This window comes from Hippopotamus amphibius, chromosome X, assembly GCF_030028045.1.
Source record: "Hippopotamus amphibius kiboko isolate mHipAmp2 chromosome X, mHipAmp2.hap2, whole genome shotgun sequence".
NCBI classification, from domain to species: domain Eukaryota; kingdom Metazoa; phylum Chordata; class Mammalia; order Artiodactyla; family Hippopotamidae; genus Hippopotamus; species Hippopotamus amphibius.
This window is the reverse complement of record NC_080203.1, coordinates 27,588,963-27,608,022: the sequence shown is the minus strand read 5'-3', so window position 1 is coordinate 27,608,022 and position 19,060 is coordinate 27,588,963. Positions and strand designations below refer to the sequence as shown.

General features: G+C 41.9%; 1 protein-coding gene across 4 annotated transcripts in view; it reads right to left on the bottom strand.

Moving 5' to 3' along the window:
• Window positions 1-19,060, bottom strand: part of TENM1 (teneurin transmembrane protein 1) — a 538,104-nt gene that overhangs the window by 59,849 nt on the left and 459,195 nt on the right. For all 4 annotated transcript variants that reach the window (XM_057718000.1, XM_057718002.1, XM_057718001.1 and 1 more), the window contains one exon: window positions 7,948-8,102. In XM_057718000.1, coding sequence (XP_057573983.1) covers window positions 7,948-8,102 — 155 coding nt within the window. The remainder of the gene's footprint in view (window positions 1-7,947; window positions 8,103-19,060) is intronic.

Genomic DNA, 19,060 nt, shown 5'->3' with positions numbered 1-19,060 from the left:
CTTTTAAACAGAGTCACCCACTTGGTCAGGTTTCTCATGACACCTCTGTGGATAAGGTAGGGGAAATAGAGGTGAGGGTGGTGGCTTTCAAGCTTGTTTTGACTGTGACCCTCAGTAAGAATTATATCTTACACCATTATTCAGGACATACAATTGAAATAAATGTTTCGTGAAACAATACTGACTTACCCTCACCACACATGATGCACTGATTGTTTTTGTTCTATTTCACTTTTCTTGAAAACTAGTCATGGGCCATCATATTGATTTCCTGATCCACTATGAATCACAACCCATAGGTGATAGTTCAAACAGATGGGTTCACAATCTAAGAGATGACTAGCCTAGTGGTGCCACAGTTTCATCCTGGCCTCTCTATCCATCAATTCTATCATGGATGAAGACATAGAAGGCATTCATCAAATCCATAGATGACACAAGGCTGAGCAGGGTAGTGAAGATATTGGATAACAGCAGAATACAAAGATAGGGGCTGAATCTAATGAGACGGAATTGAATCCAGACTAACATAATATCCTGCACTATGATGCATGTGTGGTAAGGGTAAGTGAGTATGTTTCATGAAACTTTTATTTCAATTGTATATCCTGAATAATGGTGTAAGATATAATTCTTACTGAGGGTCACAGTCAAAACAAGCGAAAAACCAACAGTACAAGTACAAGATGAGATGGGGATGAGAGACACGTGAATTTTTAGTCCTCTGTAATCAGGTCGTATGTCAAAAGCGTCCAAAAATCCAACTCAACTTTAACTGTGGTTTCTTAACCTGTGCTCTTTATTTCCCCAGCATTTTGCACAAGTGTTTTGGGGGTTGCCATGCAAACTACCACTGGGTGGGAGCGAGCTTGAATAGAGAAGTTTCTAGGATGCTACTTCTTGTTTGAATCTGCTGTTTGCATCAGTTTTGTAAGTGGGGACTTCTTTTGTTTGAAGTAAATGTCCTTTGGCAAAAGTCCTTTTGAAAAGCACCAGGCAAAATGAACAGAAACAAAGAATATAGAAAGAGGGTGGTGATACCCTGAGTTTGTCAGCGCACATCTAGATTATTTTATTCATTTCTGGAAGCTTCACTTTCAAAGAGATACAGATAAATGGGAACATGTTCAGAGAAGAATGAGGAGAATGGTGAAGGAACTCAAAACCATGGCAAGTGAGGTACAGTTAAATGAATCGGGAATGTGACTTAGGAGGCCTGAGAGAGTTGTTCGCATATATTGAGAAGGCTGTCATGTGGAGAAGGCAGTTTGCTATAGGAGTTTGGTGAAAAGAATGTGAACTTTGGTATCAGGTCAACCAGGTTCAAATTTCAACTCTGCTCCTTATTGGTTGTGTGACCTTGACCAAGTCACTCCACTCCTCTGCACCTTGTTTTTCATGTTTATTAAAAATAGGGGAACATAATACTTCCCTTGAAGGACTGCCATGAGGATTAAATAATATATATGAAAGTACTCAGTATAGTGCTTGGGTCACGAATATACTTATTTCATAGAAGACAGACTAAATTCATATCGCAAGGCCTAAAGAGTTGGAGTAAAGACTAGATGATGAAAGTTAAAGGAAGATTAAAAAGTCAGAGGGATCCCAGAAGAGCTTCCCATCAGTCAGAGACATTCAAAGATGGAATGCGCTGCCGGGGAAAGGTAGTGAGTTTCCTATCCCAAGAGGCATTTGAGGAGAGGCTGGACTATTACTAAATGGTGAGAATATTCCAGAGGGAATAACTGGGGAGAAGAGGAAAATTCCCAGTAGCCTAGCTCAATAGATTGAATGCAAGGGGTCAAGGTTGGCTCCTCCAAAGAACCAGACAGTGTTCTTCTTTTGTAACCGTGAATGATGTCTCCTTCCACTTGTTAGACCCATCTGACCAATGAGTGCTTTTGGGAACCATTTTGCAGTATAAAGATGATCTGACAAGCATATACAGAGGACTGGTTATATATCGGATACTCAGACAAACACCTCAAAGTGTGCACGTTACGGACAGTGGGTCAACAGGATTATCTGCATACAAGACGTCCATGTTGCTTGTGTATCTGCTATTGGGCTGATTTTTGGGAGAGCGTTAGGCTGGCTCCGAGGAGTAAATGAACTCTTAAATTTGCTATCGCACCAAGAGACTTGGTCTAAATCCCAATTCCATTCCAGCCAGGCACGAGAGATGGAAGTGAGTTACCAGAGCAAGATCATTCAAAAGCAGCAACGGAAATAAAGAGCCCAATCTCTTCATAATCAACTCATCTGAAGTGAAAGGCCTGGTTGTTTATAGCAGTGCTTACAATGGGCAGTTATGCTTCAGAGTTTATACTGAGAGTTGCTTCACATTTCAGTAAATCAAAAAAAGATATTGATTTTGAACAAATGGCTGATTTTATTGTCAAAGAAAATTTCATTTCTTGAGATGATTAGATTTTATTAAACTATTTTCTAAGTGCCACGAAACACACATTCTGTGAATAAACAGCATATTCCTCAACCAAATGACATCTGTCACCCGCTAAATACAATGATATTTGGTCATCTCCAGTTGTCACAGGAAACGTAGAAGTGGGGCAATCGCATACTGGGAGTTAGAAAGTTTCTGCTCAACTTTGGCTGTATCACTTAATAACTCTACTGTCACAGTGCAATACACAATCCTTCTGTCTACCGGTTTTCTTCTCTGTCGATGGGGAGGGTGGTTTCTTCCCTCCAGGGTGGTTGGGTTGTGGAGATAAAATGGAACAGTGTGAGTAAGATGCTCAGTAAGTGGTAGCAGTTACTACTGGAGTTACTAGAGGGAGAGCCTTCCGAATCTGCTGAGTAGGGCAGGCTTTTGAGAATTGATTCTTCCCAGGGGCTCAGGTTTGCCTCAGAAAAGAACAGAAGACAGAGGCATCACCTCCCAGCTTCCAAAGGTATTATACTATGCTAGCATGAATGGGCCTTCCCTTGCTGGGGACTTTTATTTATTTATTTTTTTTGCAGGATCTCAGTTCCCCAACCAGGGATTGGACCCAGGCCCCCAGCAGTGGAAGCGCTGAGTCCTAACCACTGGACCGCCAAGGAGTTCCCAGGCCCTTTTGGTTTTGAAATGTAGGGAAAGTATGAAGGAACTTTAGCAACTGGGTTATATTTCTACAGAGAAACCTTCATGTTGTTGTAAGGGACCTTGAGAAAACAGTTGATCCATCTTCCTGATTCAGAGAGACTTGTATTCCAAGCATTCGTAGATTATTGCTACCCAACATTTGCTTTAAAAGTTTCAAAAGGTGGAGATGTTAGAAGATCTTCCGATAACGTATGATGCTGCCACATCGTCTTAGCATCAGTAAGCTCTTCATAAGGTCTCATTCAAATCTTCACGCTGCAGCACAGGCCTCTCTTTTCTCTCCTGCCTGTGCCTGTCAGCACAATCTGTGTGCTCTCATTTAGACATTTGTCTCCACCCTCACCCACATTTTGATTTACTGAAATATAAAACTGAGCACTGTGTAAGCTCAGCTGGATCACTGTAAATACTACTATAAACAACTGGGGCTTTCCTCTTGGAAGGTGTTATGAAGCTCCCTGCTCAGCTTTCTTCCTTCTAGCTCTAGACAGCCCATGTTCTTAAGTAAAGTCATGGGAAACCTAGGTCTCCAATCTGCCACCGTTGTCTAAACAGGGGAAAACTCTGGCCATAGAGGCTGAGCATCTGGGAAGCTGTGCCACACGCTGGTTTCCTCCCAGCAGACACACTGACCCAGGGGACTTCCTTTGGTGTCTTCCAGCTTTTGTCCAGCTGCGCCCGACCTGGGTGCTGACTTGCACACACCTGGGAGCTGATTTGCTTCAATGCCAAATCCTCCCCCTTTCTAGCCAAACAGCTCAAAAGAGTGATCTATTTTCACTTTCTTCATTTCCTCACCTCCCACTCTACCACTGCAATCCAACTCCAATTAATTAGCACTCTACCAAAGGCACTCTTATCACAGTCACGAATGCTGCCAAACCAAATGGCTCCTTAAAACAACAACAACAACAAAACACCTTATTTTACGTGACCTCTAAGCAGCATTTGATATTAACCATTCCCTTTCTTTTGAAAAGCTTGCCTCCCTTGGGTTTTTGGACCACACGCATTCCTGGTTTTCCTCCTACCTGTCAGATCTCTTCATATCTCAGTCTCCTTTTTGTGGGTTCCTAGTTCTCAGCCTTCTCTTGAATATTGGTATCACTGGAGTTTGATCTGAAGTCTTCTCTTTTTTTATGTTTATGTACCCTCCCTGGAAGATCTCACCCACTCCCCTATTTGCCATCACCATGTGATAAAACTGATAATCCCAAATCTAATCTCCATTTTAGGCCTTGATTTCTAATTGCCTGCCAGATGTATTTACCTGTACATGCACTGGCACCTCAAACTCAGGTTGCCCCAAACTGAACCCTTCATCCCACCCTCACCCAAACTTGCTTCTCTTCTTCTTGTACTCTTTATGTCAGTGAATGGTACCACCATACATATACTTCCTTAACTCCAAAACTGTCAGTCAGCAAGTTCTTTGACTGTAGCTCCAATATTTCACTAACCTGTCTAGCTTTCTTAATCCACACCGTGGATACTTTAGGTTTGCCCATTAATTATCATTGCGTGCCTATCTTACCCGCATGAAGCTGAGTAACTTCATGGTCAGGGTCATCACAGAGTTATATCTCAAAGAAATATCATCTGGACATCCAAAAAAAATTGGAAAGCAATTTAATTTGTACTGAAGTTTCTTGAAAAGGGGCTAATCATTTATATATCGATGTTCTGTCCCTGTCTCACCTGTATTGCTTCGACTGCCTCTTAAGTGGTCTCCTGCCTCTAAGATTGTTTCCCTCCAGTTGATTCTCTATACTACAGCTAGAATGCGCTTTTAAAAATGAATTTCCGTGTTTAAGACTATTTTAAAAATGCCTTTTCCTGCTTAATGCTCTCATTGGCTCCCCACCGTCCACTGGATGAAACTGGAACTCCATCGTGCTCATAAGGTCCTTCAGCACATTGTCCCCACTTACCCCTCCAGGTACATTTCTCACTACTTCTTCATATTCTTTGCCCCATAGTGTCTTTTTCGTATCAGTATATATGTTCTCTGTGCCTGCTGAGCACTTACTATGCACGTCCAAAGAAGGTACAGTGGGAAACTCGTTGGATACAGAGTTTGGCAATAGATAGTGGAGTCTATTGGGTTGGCCAAAAAGTTCGTTCGAGGAAGATGGTGGGGACAGACCCGAACGAACTTTTTGGCCAACCCTGTATATTAAACATGGTGATGTTAAATTTCGGAAGGGAATGAGACCACAGTGAGGATTAGAACCATTAGGGAAGGGTCCCATGGAAGAGGTGAGGTGTAAGGAGGGTGGGGTAGGGGATTTGGACCAGCAGAGGAAATTCCAGTCTGAAGGAATTGGGCTCCTAGTAAAAGTGGAAGGTCATACTCTGGACAATGAAGTAGACATCAGTCCAGTCTCACTGTCCTGCGCCGGCCTAAGAGGAAAAATGCTAGTTACTCTTTAGGGTGCTTGAAGCACACAATAGGAAGTGATGGACAGGAGTGGAGAGAGAAGCCAAATAATTTGGACATGAAGCCTGATTTCTCTTCCAGGCTGTCCTGCTGGTTTCTAACACCTACCCTGCCCCACCTCACTTAACTCTCCATCTCCTCCTCCCGCCCCCCCCCACCCTCCCCCCCCAAAATAAACAACTGTTTTTTCTCAGGCTGATGTTGTATAAGGAAAAGGGAAGGGGGCTACTGTCAGGGAAACTGAGGCTTGGAATGAAATGCCATAGAGAAACTCTGACTCTGTCTCCTGGTTACCAGGGCTCCTGTTCAGTGGGCTGCACTCTACATCCCAACCTGAAAGGGATGAGCTAGCTTTTACAGTGGCAATTATGGGATAAGCTAGCTTTTATGGCGGCAATTATGGCTTGCGAGATGTCATGTGAAAAGGAACACTTCTCATGGTGCTGAGGATCCTATGTTTGTGCTATTTAGACAAAGAATTCTTTTTTCAGCATAACTTTTCCACACAGAAACAGATAAATTGTTTAGAGTTGACTGACTGCAATACTAAGTGTCCTATTTTAAGTTAAAAATATCCCATAAGTGAATCATATACGTGCATCTTCTCTCTTTCCTCCCCCTCCTCCATATAAACACATTCACACCCTTCCTCACTGCCATAAATAATGCTCCTTTTGCTTGCCTCCCGCAGGACTTTGCATCATGGAAACTTAGGTTGCTCCAGGACGTGGCAGCCTGATCCACTCTTATTTCTCAAAGGTGGTTCATTCATTTTGGCAGTTTCCCAGGCCTTCCAATTCCTAATTTATTTTTGTAGTTGATTCTATTGGACTATTTTCTAAGTTTCTGGGGTGAGGTAGGGGCCCCCTAACAGTGGAGAATATTGCTGGTTGCCTACCAAACAGCAGTCCTTCATTCCTTGCTACCAGAACCCTGATTTGGGTTCTAGAATTAGGTAGCAATATGCTCAGGGAGGTTGACCCAGTTCCAGAGGCTCTGACTGTATTCTGGAGCTCCCATTTCCCCTTTGCCAGTGACTTGATTCTGGCCAGTGTGACACAAGAAGGAAATGTGCTGGTGTCTTTGCCTACTTTTGGTCATCTCACTATGTGAGTCAATGAAACCTTATTGTTCAAATTACTTTGAGTTAAGTGTCTTAATACTTGCAGTCAAAACCATCCCCTCCGATACACTAACCAATTCTAAAACTCTTAACTTCTCTAATTCATTTGAAAAAATAATCTACTTCATCAGAGTCATAGATTCATGGAATGTTAGTTTGAAAGTTCCTTTGATGACTGTCTAGTCTATTTCCTTCATTTAACATACCAACTTCTTGTGTCTGCAAACTAAGAAAGTCATCCACAAGGTGCTGGGACTGTGCTGTATGATCTATAAATCTCTACATGTCTAATCCTGATTTTGCAGAATTCTGGTAAAAGTAGAATTTTGGATTCAGATGGGAACTACAGTGAATTTTCCCTTTTATTCTCACTGACAAAAAGCTTTCCTACATACATGTGAAATAGATGTCAGAGGGAATGTTGCTTTTACTTCAAAAAAAAAAAGCCCTAGAAATAGCTATTTACATAGACATGACTAACAATCATTGCTCATATATTCATTAAAAAAGACTTCCAGGACTTCCCTGGTGGCACAGTGGTTAAGAATCTGCCTGTCAGTGCAGGGGACACAGGTTCAATCCCTGGTCCGGGAAGATCCCACATGCCGTGGAGCTACTAAGCCCGCTCACTACAACTACTGAGCCTGTGCTCTAGAGCCCGCAAGCCACAACTAATGAGCCCATGTGCCACAACTACTGAAGCTCCTGTGCCTAGAGCCTGTGCTCTGCAGCAAGAGAAGCCACCGCAATGAGAAACCCACACACTTCAACGAAGAGTAGCCCCTGCTCGCCGCAACTAGAGAAAGCCCGCTCGCAGCAACAAAGACCCAAACGCAGCCAAAAATAAATAAAATGAATGAATGAATGAATGAATGAATAAATAAATAAATAAAAAGACTGCCAAAGACTTCAGCAGTCAGCACCTTTCCAAATGTGAGTTATTGCATTATTCAAAAATAATAAAATTATATACCTTGGAAAATAGTCAATAATGAAGTTGGCCTTACCCTCTAATTGATTCAAATTTGAGAGACTTTCATTTTCATGCCAACACTCCACCTAGCATTACTCCCATCCTAGTCTACCCTTTCCTCTCAACTGACTTTTTACGAGGAGGAAAAAAGTAACTAACATAAAGGGAAACTTCTGCTATCTGGCGTTATAGCAGATACGCCAGGCTTCCTTTCTACCTAATTTCTGTATGAGAAAATTGTTATCCATTTCCATGATGCCAAAGGGTGATAGCACTTGAAAACCAGCGGTGCCTACCTGAGTGATGTCCATTCCCGAGTCACAGCTCAGTGGCTGCGTGGAAGTCAGGCCGTTTGAGCCGATTACAGTTGTGATCACAGCATTCTCATCAATTCTCCGAATCATAGTCCCATCCACAAAGTAAATGAATCCATGCCTATCAACTGTGATGCCTGTTGGGGAAGAGCAAATGAGCATCAGTAGTCTAGAGGGCCACATCCGCACCAAGATCAGTATTTTGAAAGAAGCCATAGAAATGAAAAGGCATTTTAAAGACATATGGATTCAGTTTTGCTCAGCACAGACAGGACAGTAATGGGAGAGGTTTGTTTGGACACACATTCACTTCTTTGTGTATTGAGAAGAAATGACAAAATGTAACACGCAGAGGTAAAGCTAGTCTAATACTTTTGTTGTCCAGTTTTACATTTCCGCCCCCCTGACACTTGCTTACTCCCACCAACAGAAAAAAAGAAATCCTCTTTAAGACAGGGGAGGTGGTGTATGTTACGTTTCTTTTAGAGTGCGCATGCATAGGCCACTGCTTATTTTCATAGTTGCATTAGATATAAGTGACTTGGAAAGCATTAAAATTATTTTCATCAATTCACACTCAGTTAACAGAGTCTGTAATAATTCTGATAAACTGGACTGAGTTTTTTCTCTGTATTATCTGTTAAGAGGGGGGGCTGGAGAGCAAAATTATGGTGTCACGAAAGGAATGGTTACGCTTCTAGAAAAAATAAAAGTCCATAAGATTCCCACAGTAGTTTTACACACTGTTAATTACAGTTTGGTTTCTTGGAAAATGTACAAAAGCAGTTAGAAGCCTAGGGTTCTAATACTGAATGCACCACTTACAATTGATGTGTGACTTTGATTGAATCACTCGTCTCTCCAAATTTCAGCCTCCTCTTTGGTAAAATATGGAAAAGCTTATCTGCCTGTGATATTGTGATTTATAATAAAGAAATTTTGGTCTTCGTTCCCTTTTCTAACACAGAGCTCCTAAAACTCTTGGAATTTCTTGTGGCGAGAGAGCTAAAGGTAACTTTTGTTATGTTAATGAGGTAACTGTGGCTGCACTAAGAATAGACTGGTTGCCAGGAGAACCAACCTGGTGATTACAGTGTTGGAACTTTCAGTCCCACCCTCTGACATTGGTGTTTGAGTTCAAACATCAATGGCCAATGATTTAATCAATTATGATTATGATGACTCCATAAAACCCCCAAAGGATAGGGTTTGGAGAGCTTCCAGGTTGGTGAACATGTGGAGATGTGAGGAGAATGGTGCACCTGGAGAGGGCGTGGAAGCTTCTTCTCCTTTTCCCCATACCTTGCCCCATGCATCTCTTCCATCTGGCTGTTCCTGGGTTACATCATTTAATAATAAACCAGTGATCTAGTGAGTAAAATGTTTCTCTGAGTTCTACGAGCCGCTCTACCAAATTAATGGAAACCAAGAAGGGAGTTGTTGTTGGAACCTCCTATCTATAGCAGTTCTGTCAGAAACACAGGTGACAACCTGGACTTGTGATTGGCATCTGAAGTGGTGGTGGTTGGGAGGCAGTCTTGCAGGACTGACCCCTTAACCTGTGGGATCTGATGCTATTTACAGGTAGATCATGTCAGAATTAAGTGAAATCGTAGGACACTCAACTGGTGTAGAATTGCTTGGTGGTGGTGGTGGTGGTTCTCCCTATGCTGGAAATTGGTCTCAGAACACCTTTCACTGCTTTACTTGGCTAAAGTGACCAACTGTCCTGGTGTGCCTGGGACGGAGGCAGGGTTCAGTTTTAAAACTGGGACAGTCCTGGACAAACTGGGATGAACTGGTTATTCTACGCCTAGGTTGTTGTAAGTATCTTATGAAATAATGCATTTAAAAAGTGTCAGACACTGATAAAGAACCACATGGCATTACTTTAAAACTAGTCTACAATTTAGTCTTTTCCTAGCTCTCCTTTATTCAGACCTTATGAAACTCAGAATGTATGTTAAAGTTAGGAAGATCTGTGATAACATGCATGTCCTCTTAGTGCTCATGAAAGCATGCGCGCGCGCACACACGCGCGCGCACACACACAATAATTTTCCTGGCAAAGAATGAACTCATCTGAAGACAGTTTATAAACCCAGCTTAATAAACTGCCTTTAGATGAGCTAATTCGTTGGCAGGAGGTTAATATTAAGGCTAGATTTTATGACGTACTTTGATTAATCCTGATGTTCCTCATGAAGTATTAATCCTTAAGACCTATAAAAGTTAGATTCATTTTAACTTTCCCTGAATGCCTCTAAAGTCATCTGTGTTTTGGTGAGCTCTCCAAGGAAACCAGCACGTCCAAACAAGGGGAATTCCATGTCAATAGGTTCCTTTATTATTTTTGGCAGCATTAAGACCTTAGAGGAGGTTTTTAAAAAGACTTTTAAGATCAGGGCAAGGCCAAAGGATGATGGCACAGGAACATTTCTTTCATCTCCAGAATATTCAGACTGCAGGTGAGCCAAGGAGCACCTCTGCTTTTTATCTTTATTTGTGTTTTGATGAAATCAATTTCCTAAATGCCTAGAATTGGGTCTGGTGTGTGGCAGGCCTATGATTTGGGATCACCTTCTCTGACCTCTGTATTCAATATCACTGACTGTGAACTTGGAATTTTGGCTGCCATAAGAGGATGGACTGAAAGATCAAGACTCAAGTATGGAGAGAAAAAAGTTCAGAGTAGATAGGCTTGAAGTGTATGAAATCATGAATTATTTACCAAATACATACCGAATGTCACTGTGCCAAGTTCTGTGAGAGTCAAAGGACAAAGAATCCAGGCACATGGAAAGCAAGACTAAGAGGAATACTCTGAGAGTGTCGCTCTAACCGGGAGATGATAAACTTAGAGAATCGGATCCCTGAAAATGGAAACAGATTCCCAAAAGGTATAGAGAAATGTATTCCTATAGAAACACACATCTTTATGCTGACATCAGGGAGGACAATGCTGTCCCCTGACTACTACACTCCTCATCCACATCAGAGGGAGGAGTTTGTCCTGATCTGGGAGGATAATCTTGGACGTACATGGTTTTCCCACTTTTAATTTTTGTGAACTTCTAAACACTGAACTGCTCTCTCTCTGTTCATGTCAGCTGAACTCCACAGATGAGGCTTATTAAATCCTTGCTGTTGGCCTTCGGGGCTTATTTGGCTGACAGTTTGTAGGATATTCTCCTTTCATATATTTGTGTAGCAATTTCTTTTATCATGGTCCAGATTCCAAAATACTCCTTTTCTTGAGATTCTTTAATTAAGTTTAATTGGGTTATACTGACGTTTGGAGTTGAAAAAGAAACAGTAGAAAGGGCTTTGAGGGACTGTGTGATAGGTGTTTTATTTATGCATCTAGGCATATTTTATATGTACATGCTTTCATTTCCTCTCATTTTCCTACCCCAACCAAAGAGCCAACCAACCAACCAACACACACACAAATTCCCCAAACAAATCGTTTTACAAACTCTCCACTGGTGAGGTTTAAGGGGTATTTAATTTCCACTGCGGTTAAAAACTGAACTGGAAATCACAGGTAAGAAAAAGAGAATTATTTTTGCCATTACTTGGCTGGGGGTCATCTCCCACAATAAGTATTGTTATAGCCCAGGGATGTTGATGACGCAGTATGATCTATTACTGTTTGTCAGACTGAGTGGGAGGAGGTGGTACATGCCCAGTATATTTTAAGTTTTATTCTTCAGAGATGGGGATGTGAGTGATTTCAGATCACATAAAGCCATCTGGGGCTAGCAAGATCTTGCAGATTCAATATGACTTTCATATTCTGATCTAGTTGTACCCAGACTTCCAAAACTTGTTCCCCAATGTTGCGGGCATGATTTGTTCCAAGGGTCATGTCCTTTGATGTGCTTACTCCCCAGGATTTTCATTAGCACTTAAAACAGGGAAAGGCACAGTCTTTGAATGAGGAAGGAATTAAACTGCATTGAGACAAATCACTTCCAGGGTTTAAGATGTTAACCAGTATTCATTTTTAGAGCAAGCAAAAAATATATAGATCTGTGCGATTATCACAAGGCTAGGCAGGGATGCAGGGTGGGTGGCGGTGGAGGTGGGAAGAACAACATAAGACAGCTTGAGTCCCCCAGCCCCCCACCCCCACCAAGGCCAACACCGCGCTCAGACGCCCAGAGAACGTGTTTAGCTTGGAGCACATTTTTACATTTGTGAGAAAATAAATAAATCCTTGTAAATTAGTGCATATAATGAAAGCACTGACAGACCATAACCTGAAAGTGTGAATGGTGCTGTCTCCATTCATCAGCATTAAGCCCTAACAAGCTCTTTCTATGGAGGAACCTGCTCATAAATAAAGTGCATCTTGTAAAAAAAATTATTCACAGTGTCTTAATGCAAAGTAGGGGACATTATAGAATATCTGAACTGCAGGCTCTTTTCTCTGTGAAGCATAGCTCTGTATGAAACAGCTGCAAATTAACAGGCGAAAGTATTTGACTTCTCCCCTTGTCTTATTATCCTCCAATGAATAAATACTATAATTCTTAAGAAGACAATTGCCTAAAGCTGGGGCAGCCTGGATAGTTACTAATAAATTTATCACCTGTTGGGGATAGAGGAGGCTGCTGATCGATATTGAAGCAGCAGGGGCAGCCTGATGTGGTATCCCTGGGAGTCCAGATGTGGAGGTTAATAGCCTGGAAATAGTAGCTAAAATCCCAAATTAGATAACAGCGAAGATCAGTTTTTGGCTGTGCAAAATGCCAATTTCAAATGTTGGCAGAAGGCAGCTCTGTATTTAATTTATAAAAATTACAGCTGTTGAGGCCACCTACACTTTTATTATTTCTATATTAAAAATGAAGCTTCTTTCAGAATATAAGCTTTGGAAAGGAGTCATAAAATTCTCTCCATCTATAGCCCTAGCAACCAGAAAACTGAAATACTGCTTTTTTTATTTTTTCTGCCACAATCTGCTCTTTAATTTTATGAGACAGAGGTAAATGGTTAAAATAAACTTTCAGGCAATGTCCTAAGTGCATTATGGTATCAGCTCAATCTCCAATACTGAGAGCGCTGAACTGTGTAGCTGACATTAGCCAGTTGATCATAGAGTGTCGTTTAAATCAGAGACATTAAAACATTTTGCTTCGTTTGTGTGCACTTCAATTCTCTGAAAATTGGTATCATATGTGTGGTCTATATGGAAATTCTCCACTAGGCAGAAAACTTCATTCCCCAACAGATCTAACTACTGTCCATCTATAACTACCTACCAGAAGCAGAAAGGGCCAAGTTGCTTCTGTACAATAAGTCTGCTAAGTTATCTTGCTAGGTAGACACTAAATGGAGCTTCTAGAACTTGGTGGGATTACAAATATCTGTGTGTTACAAGGGTTGGAAGGAAGCAGATTTTAATGACCAGCTGAGATGATTTCACTGTGTGGTTAACAATGAGAACGGGAGTTCTCCAATAAGAGACTCTAATAAACTTACCGTAACATTACATGACTAGTGAATAGTGTGAGTTATTTCATCAGATGACCTATTTGATTAAAAAAAGTTACAGTATATTCTAACAGTAAAGGTCATTTTCCAAAGAATTTAAATACAAATTAAAAATGATAAACATTCAGACTAATATATCCTTTCTTTCAAGACTCAGAAGGCACTGAGAGACTTCATAAGTAACAATAGATTCATGGGCTATCTGACCAAGGATTGTGCTTGAGAGAAAGACAGGTAAGGCCACTTGTCTTCTCTTTCGCTCCTTCTGATCCTCTTAAAGCTTTAGCCTTTCGGGCAAGGCAGAGTGAATGAGGAGCTCTCCCACCTCCACCACCACTATTTTCCTAAAACTTTACTGGGAAAGCTGTTTTTCTCCTCACTTATTAATTTATTCGGGATTTATTTCAAACCTATTATATGTCAGGCACTGTGCTAGGCACTGAGACTACCGCAGAGTATAAAACAGATATGGTGCTGCTCTTGAGAAGCTCAGAAACCAGTGGGTGAGATGGAGAAATACCCAGGCAATTACAGTGCCTTGAGGTAAGCACTAGTTTGGGAGCAGCCTTGGGGGATGGGTTGGGGAAATGAAGGTCACTAGTGATTTCTCAGATTATAAGTGGCACGTAAGCAGAAATCTGAAGGACTATGTTGAATTCCTGATGAGCCCAGTGTGAAATCCAGGTAAGCACCACAAAAAACCCATTAAAGGACTTCTCCGGTGGTGTCGTGGTTAAGAATCCACCTGCCAATGCAGGGGACATGGGTTCAATCCCTGATTCAGGAAGATCCCACATGCCGCTGAGCAACTAAGCCCATGCGCCACAACTACTGAGCCTGCATGCCACAACTACTGAGCCCACATGCTGCAACTACTGAAGCCCGTGTGCCTAGAGAGCCTGTGCTCTGCAACTAGAGAAGACACCACAATGAGAAGCACAGGGAAGAGTAGCCCCTGCTCGCCACAACTGGAGAAAGCCCACGGGCAGCAACGAAGACCCAACACAGCCAAAAATTAAACAAAACATTAAGGATGACTATTATCACTAAATAATACCCACTTTTATTTGCTGAGAATACTAAGATATTTTAGTATCTTAGTATTGTGCTGGACTCTTTACATGCATTTTCTTTTTTAATCCTCACAGTAGCCCTGTGAAGTAGGTATTACTAATGTCATTTTTAAAAGAGGAAATAGAGGTTCAGAGGTCAAATGACTAACTCCAGGTTGCCAACCTAGAAGATGGTAGATTTAGCTCATGTTTGTCTTTCAATGCCCATTCTTTCAGTCATTATCCCACGTAGCCTAAATGGGGCTATCAATTGCTTTACCACAGGAGTGGTGTACAGAATGGTTTCAGCGGGTCCAAAAACTCCATGAAATTATCTGCAAAATGTTTTGCGTATGTGTATCGTCACGAGGAGATGGTCCATTGCTTTTGTTAGATTGTCAATGCGATCCATGACTTCTCCCCACAAATTGTAATAATTCTTATATTCCTGTAGCCCTATTGGACCTCTTCAGAATTATTCTTCAAAGATATTCTGTGGCTTCATTCCTACAGAGCCAGTGAGTTTCATGAAAGTACCCAGAGTTTCCATGTGAAACTTTGGTAACTTGACTATTATTTATGATCTACTAAATAAAAAAGGAGACCCCAGAAACAAAGGTCACAAACTCACATGTCATCAGGGGACAGGCAGGTGACATTAGTTTGTAAGTTAGGTCAGGGGTTAGATTATATAAGTCCTAGGGGAAACAAAGGTTAACTAAAGAAATCATGTCCCACCTAAATGCACTCAATCCTTTTTTTTTTTTTTAAATAAAGACACAGTGTGGGCCAAATGAATTATATCTTTGAACTGGATTTATTCCCTGAGTTGTCAATTTATGATGCTTGCTAGAGGACAATCAGGAGGAATATATTGTCAGTGAAGAGGCTGCTGTGAGCAGACAAGATCCATGAACTTAGGATAAATCTAATAACCAGTACTGCCATTAAAAGTTATGTCCTGATACAGAGATTTCCCATAAACCCCCTGCATCCACACATGCATACCTCTCCCACTATCAGTGTCCTGCACCAGACTGGTTCATTTGTTACAATTAATGAACCCCCACCGACAGATCATTATCACCTAAAGACCATAGTTTACATTAGGGTTCGCTCTCAGTGTTGGACATTGTCTGAGTTTGGACAAATGTATAATATAGCATGTTTCCACCTTTAGAGTATCAGACAGAGTAGTTTCAGTGTGTAAAGATGCCACTTAATTTTTCTGTGAACCTAAAACTGCCCTAAAAGATAAAGTCTATTAAAAAAAAAGCACTGAGAAAGTAAAGATAATCAAATTTAGTTACAATTCTCCATCACTGGAAAATGAAATCCCCTGGATGGCTAGGGATACAATACTTGCTAAGAATGCAGCTTCTTTTGTCCCCACCAAGATCAAAGCTCAGGATTTGTGACAAGTTCGTCAAGTTTAGTCAAATCAAACCAGAAAAGTAGGTGTCCGAGCTGAACCTGACTTTGCTCTTGCTCTGCCACCCTTCCCTTGCTCATCCTTCCTTCAGGAAGCCCTCCCTCTGTCGTATGGTGGAGACAGTGCTATGCATTCGGGTCATCCTATCTATTTTTCTCTCTGAGAATAGAGCTAGATTTCATTTCCCAGCCTTCTGTGCAGTTCGGTGAGGGAAGAAGTGATATATGCTACTTCTAGGCCTGACCCTGAACAAAACCTCTGTTGAGCTCCCCCAAGGAGCACCCACTCCCTCTGGGCTGGCTGGATGCAGAGCGCCCAGTGCAGGACTCCAAGGCCTAAGGGGTTGACAAGCCACTAGCTCCTGAGCCACTGCTGGAGCAGGGATTTCTCCTATCCCACAGGCAGCATTTATTGGACTGTGATGTGAGCAAGAAATAAACTAGTATTTTGTTAAGCCATTGAGATGTGTGTGTGTGTGTGTGTGTGTGTAATATACAGTTGTTAGCTTGGCCTCACTGTTACATTCACTAACCACCAACTTAAATCCTGTTCATCTTCCAAGCTTTCTATGAGATGTTTCTCTTCTAGGTAGCTTTCTCTGCAAACTCCATTATGGTCTCTCTGTTTTCTAACCTACAGAAGCTTTTTTTTTTTTTAAATGTGAATTCTCCATCATGCTCTGTCTAGGCAATGAGCTCCTTGAGGGCAAGAACCGGATTTTATGCTTTAGTTTTATATGTCTACAAATCCAGTAGACCTGGGCACAAGTGTTCAATAAACATTGCTGAATTATAGACTTAATTGCTGCACATTTATAATGAAGCACATCTATCTTGAATCAAATAAAGCATGCCACGATGCATAAGATTTGCATACGAATTTCTCTAAAAATGACTTTAGAAAGGAGGCAATGGTAATCTCTTTCTCTAAAGACCTTTAAGAGGGACGTCCCTGGTTGCACAGTGGTTACGAATCCGCCTGCCAATGCAGGGGACACAGGTTCGATCCCCGGGCCGGGAAGATCCCACATGCCAGGGAGCAACTAAGCCCAAGTGCCACAACTACTGAGCCTGAGCTCTAGAGCCCTCGAGCCACAACTACTGCGCCTATGTGCCACAACTACTGAAGTCCACACGCCTAGAGCCCATGCTCTGCAACAAGAGAAGCCATTGCAATGAGAAACCCACAATGAAGAGTAGCCCCCACTTTCCACAACTCGAGAAAGCCCGTGCGTAGCAATGAAGACCCAATGCAGCCAACAAATAAAAAAAAATTTTTGAAAAAAGAAGACCTTTAAGAGAAGTACAGCCCCCTATCAATCAGTGATGATTAGAATATGGTTAAAAGCGGAATTGACCACTAAGAGCAAATAGAATAAGGACCATGGATCAAATTAACTGCAAATGAATTTTATCCACGTAGATAGCTACACTGAATAGCTCAGGTTCCCTGCAAATCCACTTTGCTCTATCAACAAAACTCTGTGTTAGGAGTTCTAAGGAAACAGCAATATCCCAAGATTTCACCTTAATTTGCTTCACTCTGGACCACATAAGGGAAAGCAGAGAGAACACTGGCTCCAGGGTTACATCAGGGGATCTGGGTTTCAGGGTGACCACTGTTACAGATTAGCTGTAGGACTTGTCTTTTTTAATTAATTAATTAATTAATTAATTAATTAAATTAATTAATTTGGGTCTTCGTTGCTGCACATGGGCTTTTCTCTAGGGCTTTCTCTAGTTGTGGCAAGCGGGGCGGGGGGGGTGCTACTCTTCATTGTGGTGTTCGGGCTCCTCATTGTGGTGGCTTCTCTTGTTGCGGAGCATAGGCTCTAGGCACATGGGCTTCAGTAGTTGCAGCACATGGGCTCAACAGTTGTGGCTCACGGGCTCTAGAACACAGGCTCAATAGTTGTGGCACACAGGCTTAGTTGCTCTGTGCTCCGCAGCATGTGGGCTCTTTCTGAAGCAGGGATTGAACCCATGTCCCCTGCATTGGCAGCCAGATTCTTAACCACTGCGCCACCTAGGAAGTCCCTGTAGGAACTGTCTTGATTTCCTAACCCACACCCTACCTACTGCACAGGGCTAAATGGTGTGAAGCTCATAGAAGCCAATGAAATGAGAGCCCTCTGACGAGGATGAAGTATTATGGTGGTGCTAAGTGGTGTCCTAATTCCTCAGTCATTGCTGTATATTCTTTCTGAAAGTGACTTTTCTAAGCCTTAGAACCATAGACAAAGATTTACACATAGGCCCTGCTTCAATATTTGAGGCTCTTCTATGTTGGACAGACATAGTAGAAGCTTCAAGTCCACAAAGCATTATGTAACCCTTGTCAGTGGCAGAGTGCCCTATGTTAGATTCACCACAGAGACAAGGCAGTGGTTGAAAACAATTTTGTTAGCTTAGGGGAAATACTGCACTACTGAACTATTGCTGTAAAAGCCTTCAAGCTTTTATAAGATGGCTAAAGTTTTCACCCAGAGAATCAAATAAATGAAGCTCCATGCTGTGCAACTGGCTCAGGGAGGCCCTGGGCTGGGGGTGGTGCTGGTGTCTCAACATTTAACAGTGACACCAGACATGAAGGATGGTGCGAGTTATTTTTCCTTGCTTTATAGAGGGGTAGGTGTGTGTGTGTGTGTGTGTGTGTGTGTGTGCGCGCGCGCGACTGGGTTAAGTAGACGGCTCTAGTTCCAGTTGAAATGCATATTTCATGTTTTATTTTCGTGCTAGAGTTGTTGCTCAAAAGATGCCTGTAGGCTGAGATTTAAGGGGACTCAGTACATATGGGGTAAGACAAACGAGGTTTACCGGACATGACCTGAATATTTAATATCCCACCCCCCACCGCCTTAAAAGTTCTTCAATTATCAGGCAACTATATCTGGGACACTAGTCAAGTACATTTTGAAGAAATGCCTTTGTCATCCTAAGGAAACAAACCACCTCACAAGAACCCTATGTGAACAATTAGCTCAAGGAGGGAAAGTTCCTTTATTGCCCATGGACCAGCAAAAAACTAATTGCAGTTGTTACACTCTGGGGGAAAATGAGCCTCTTTCGAGATATGTGAACAACCAAGGGGTTCTGATAAAAAAGCAAAC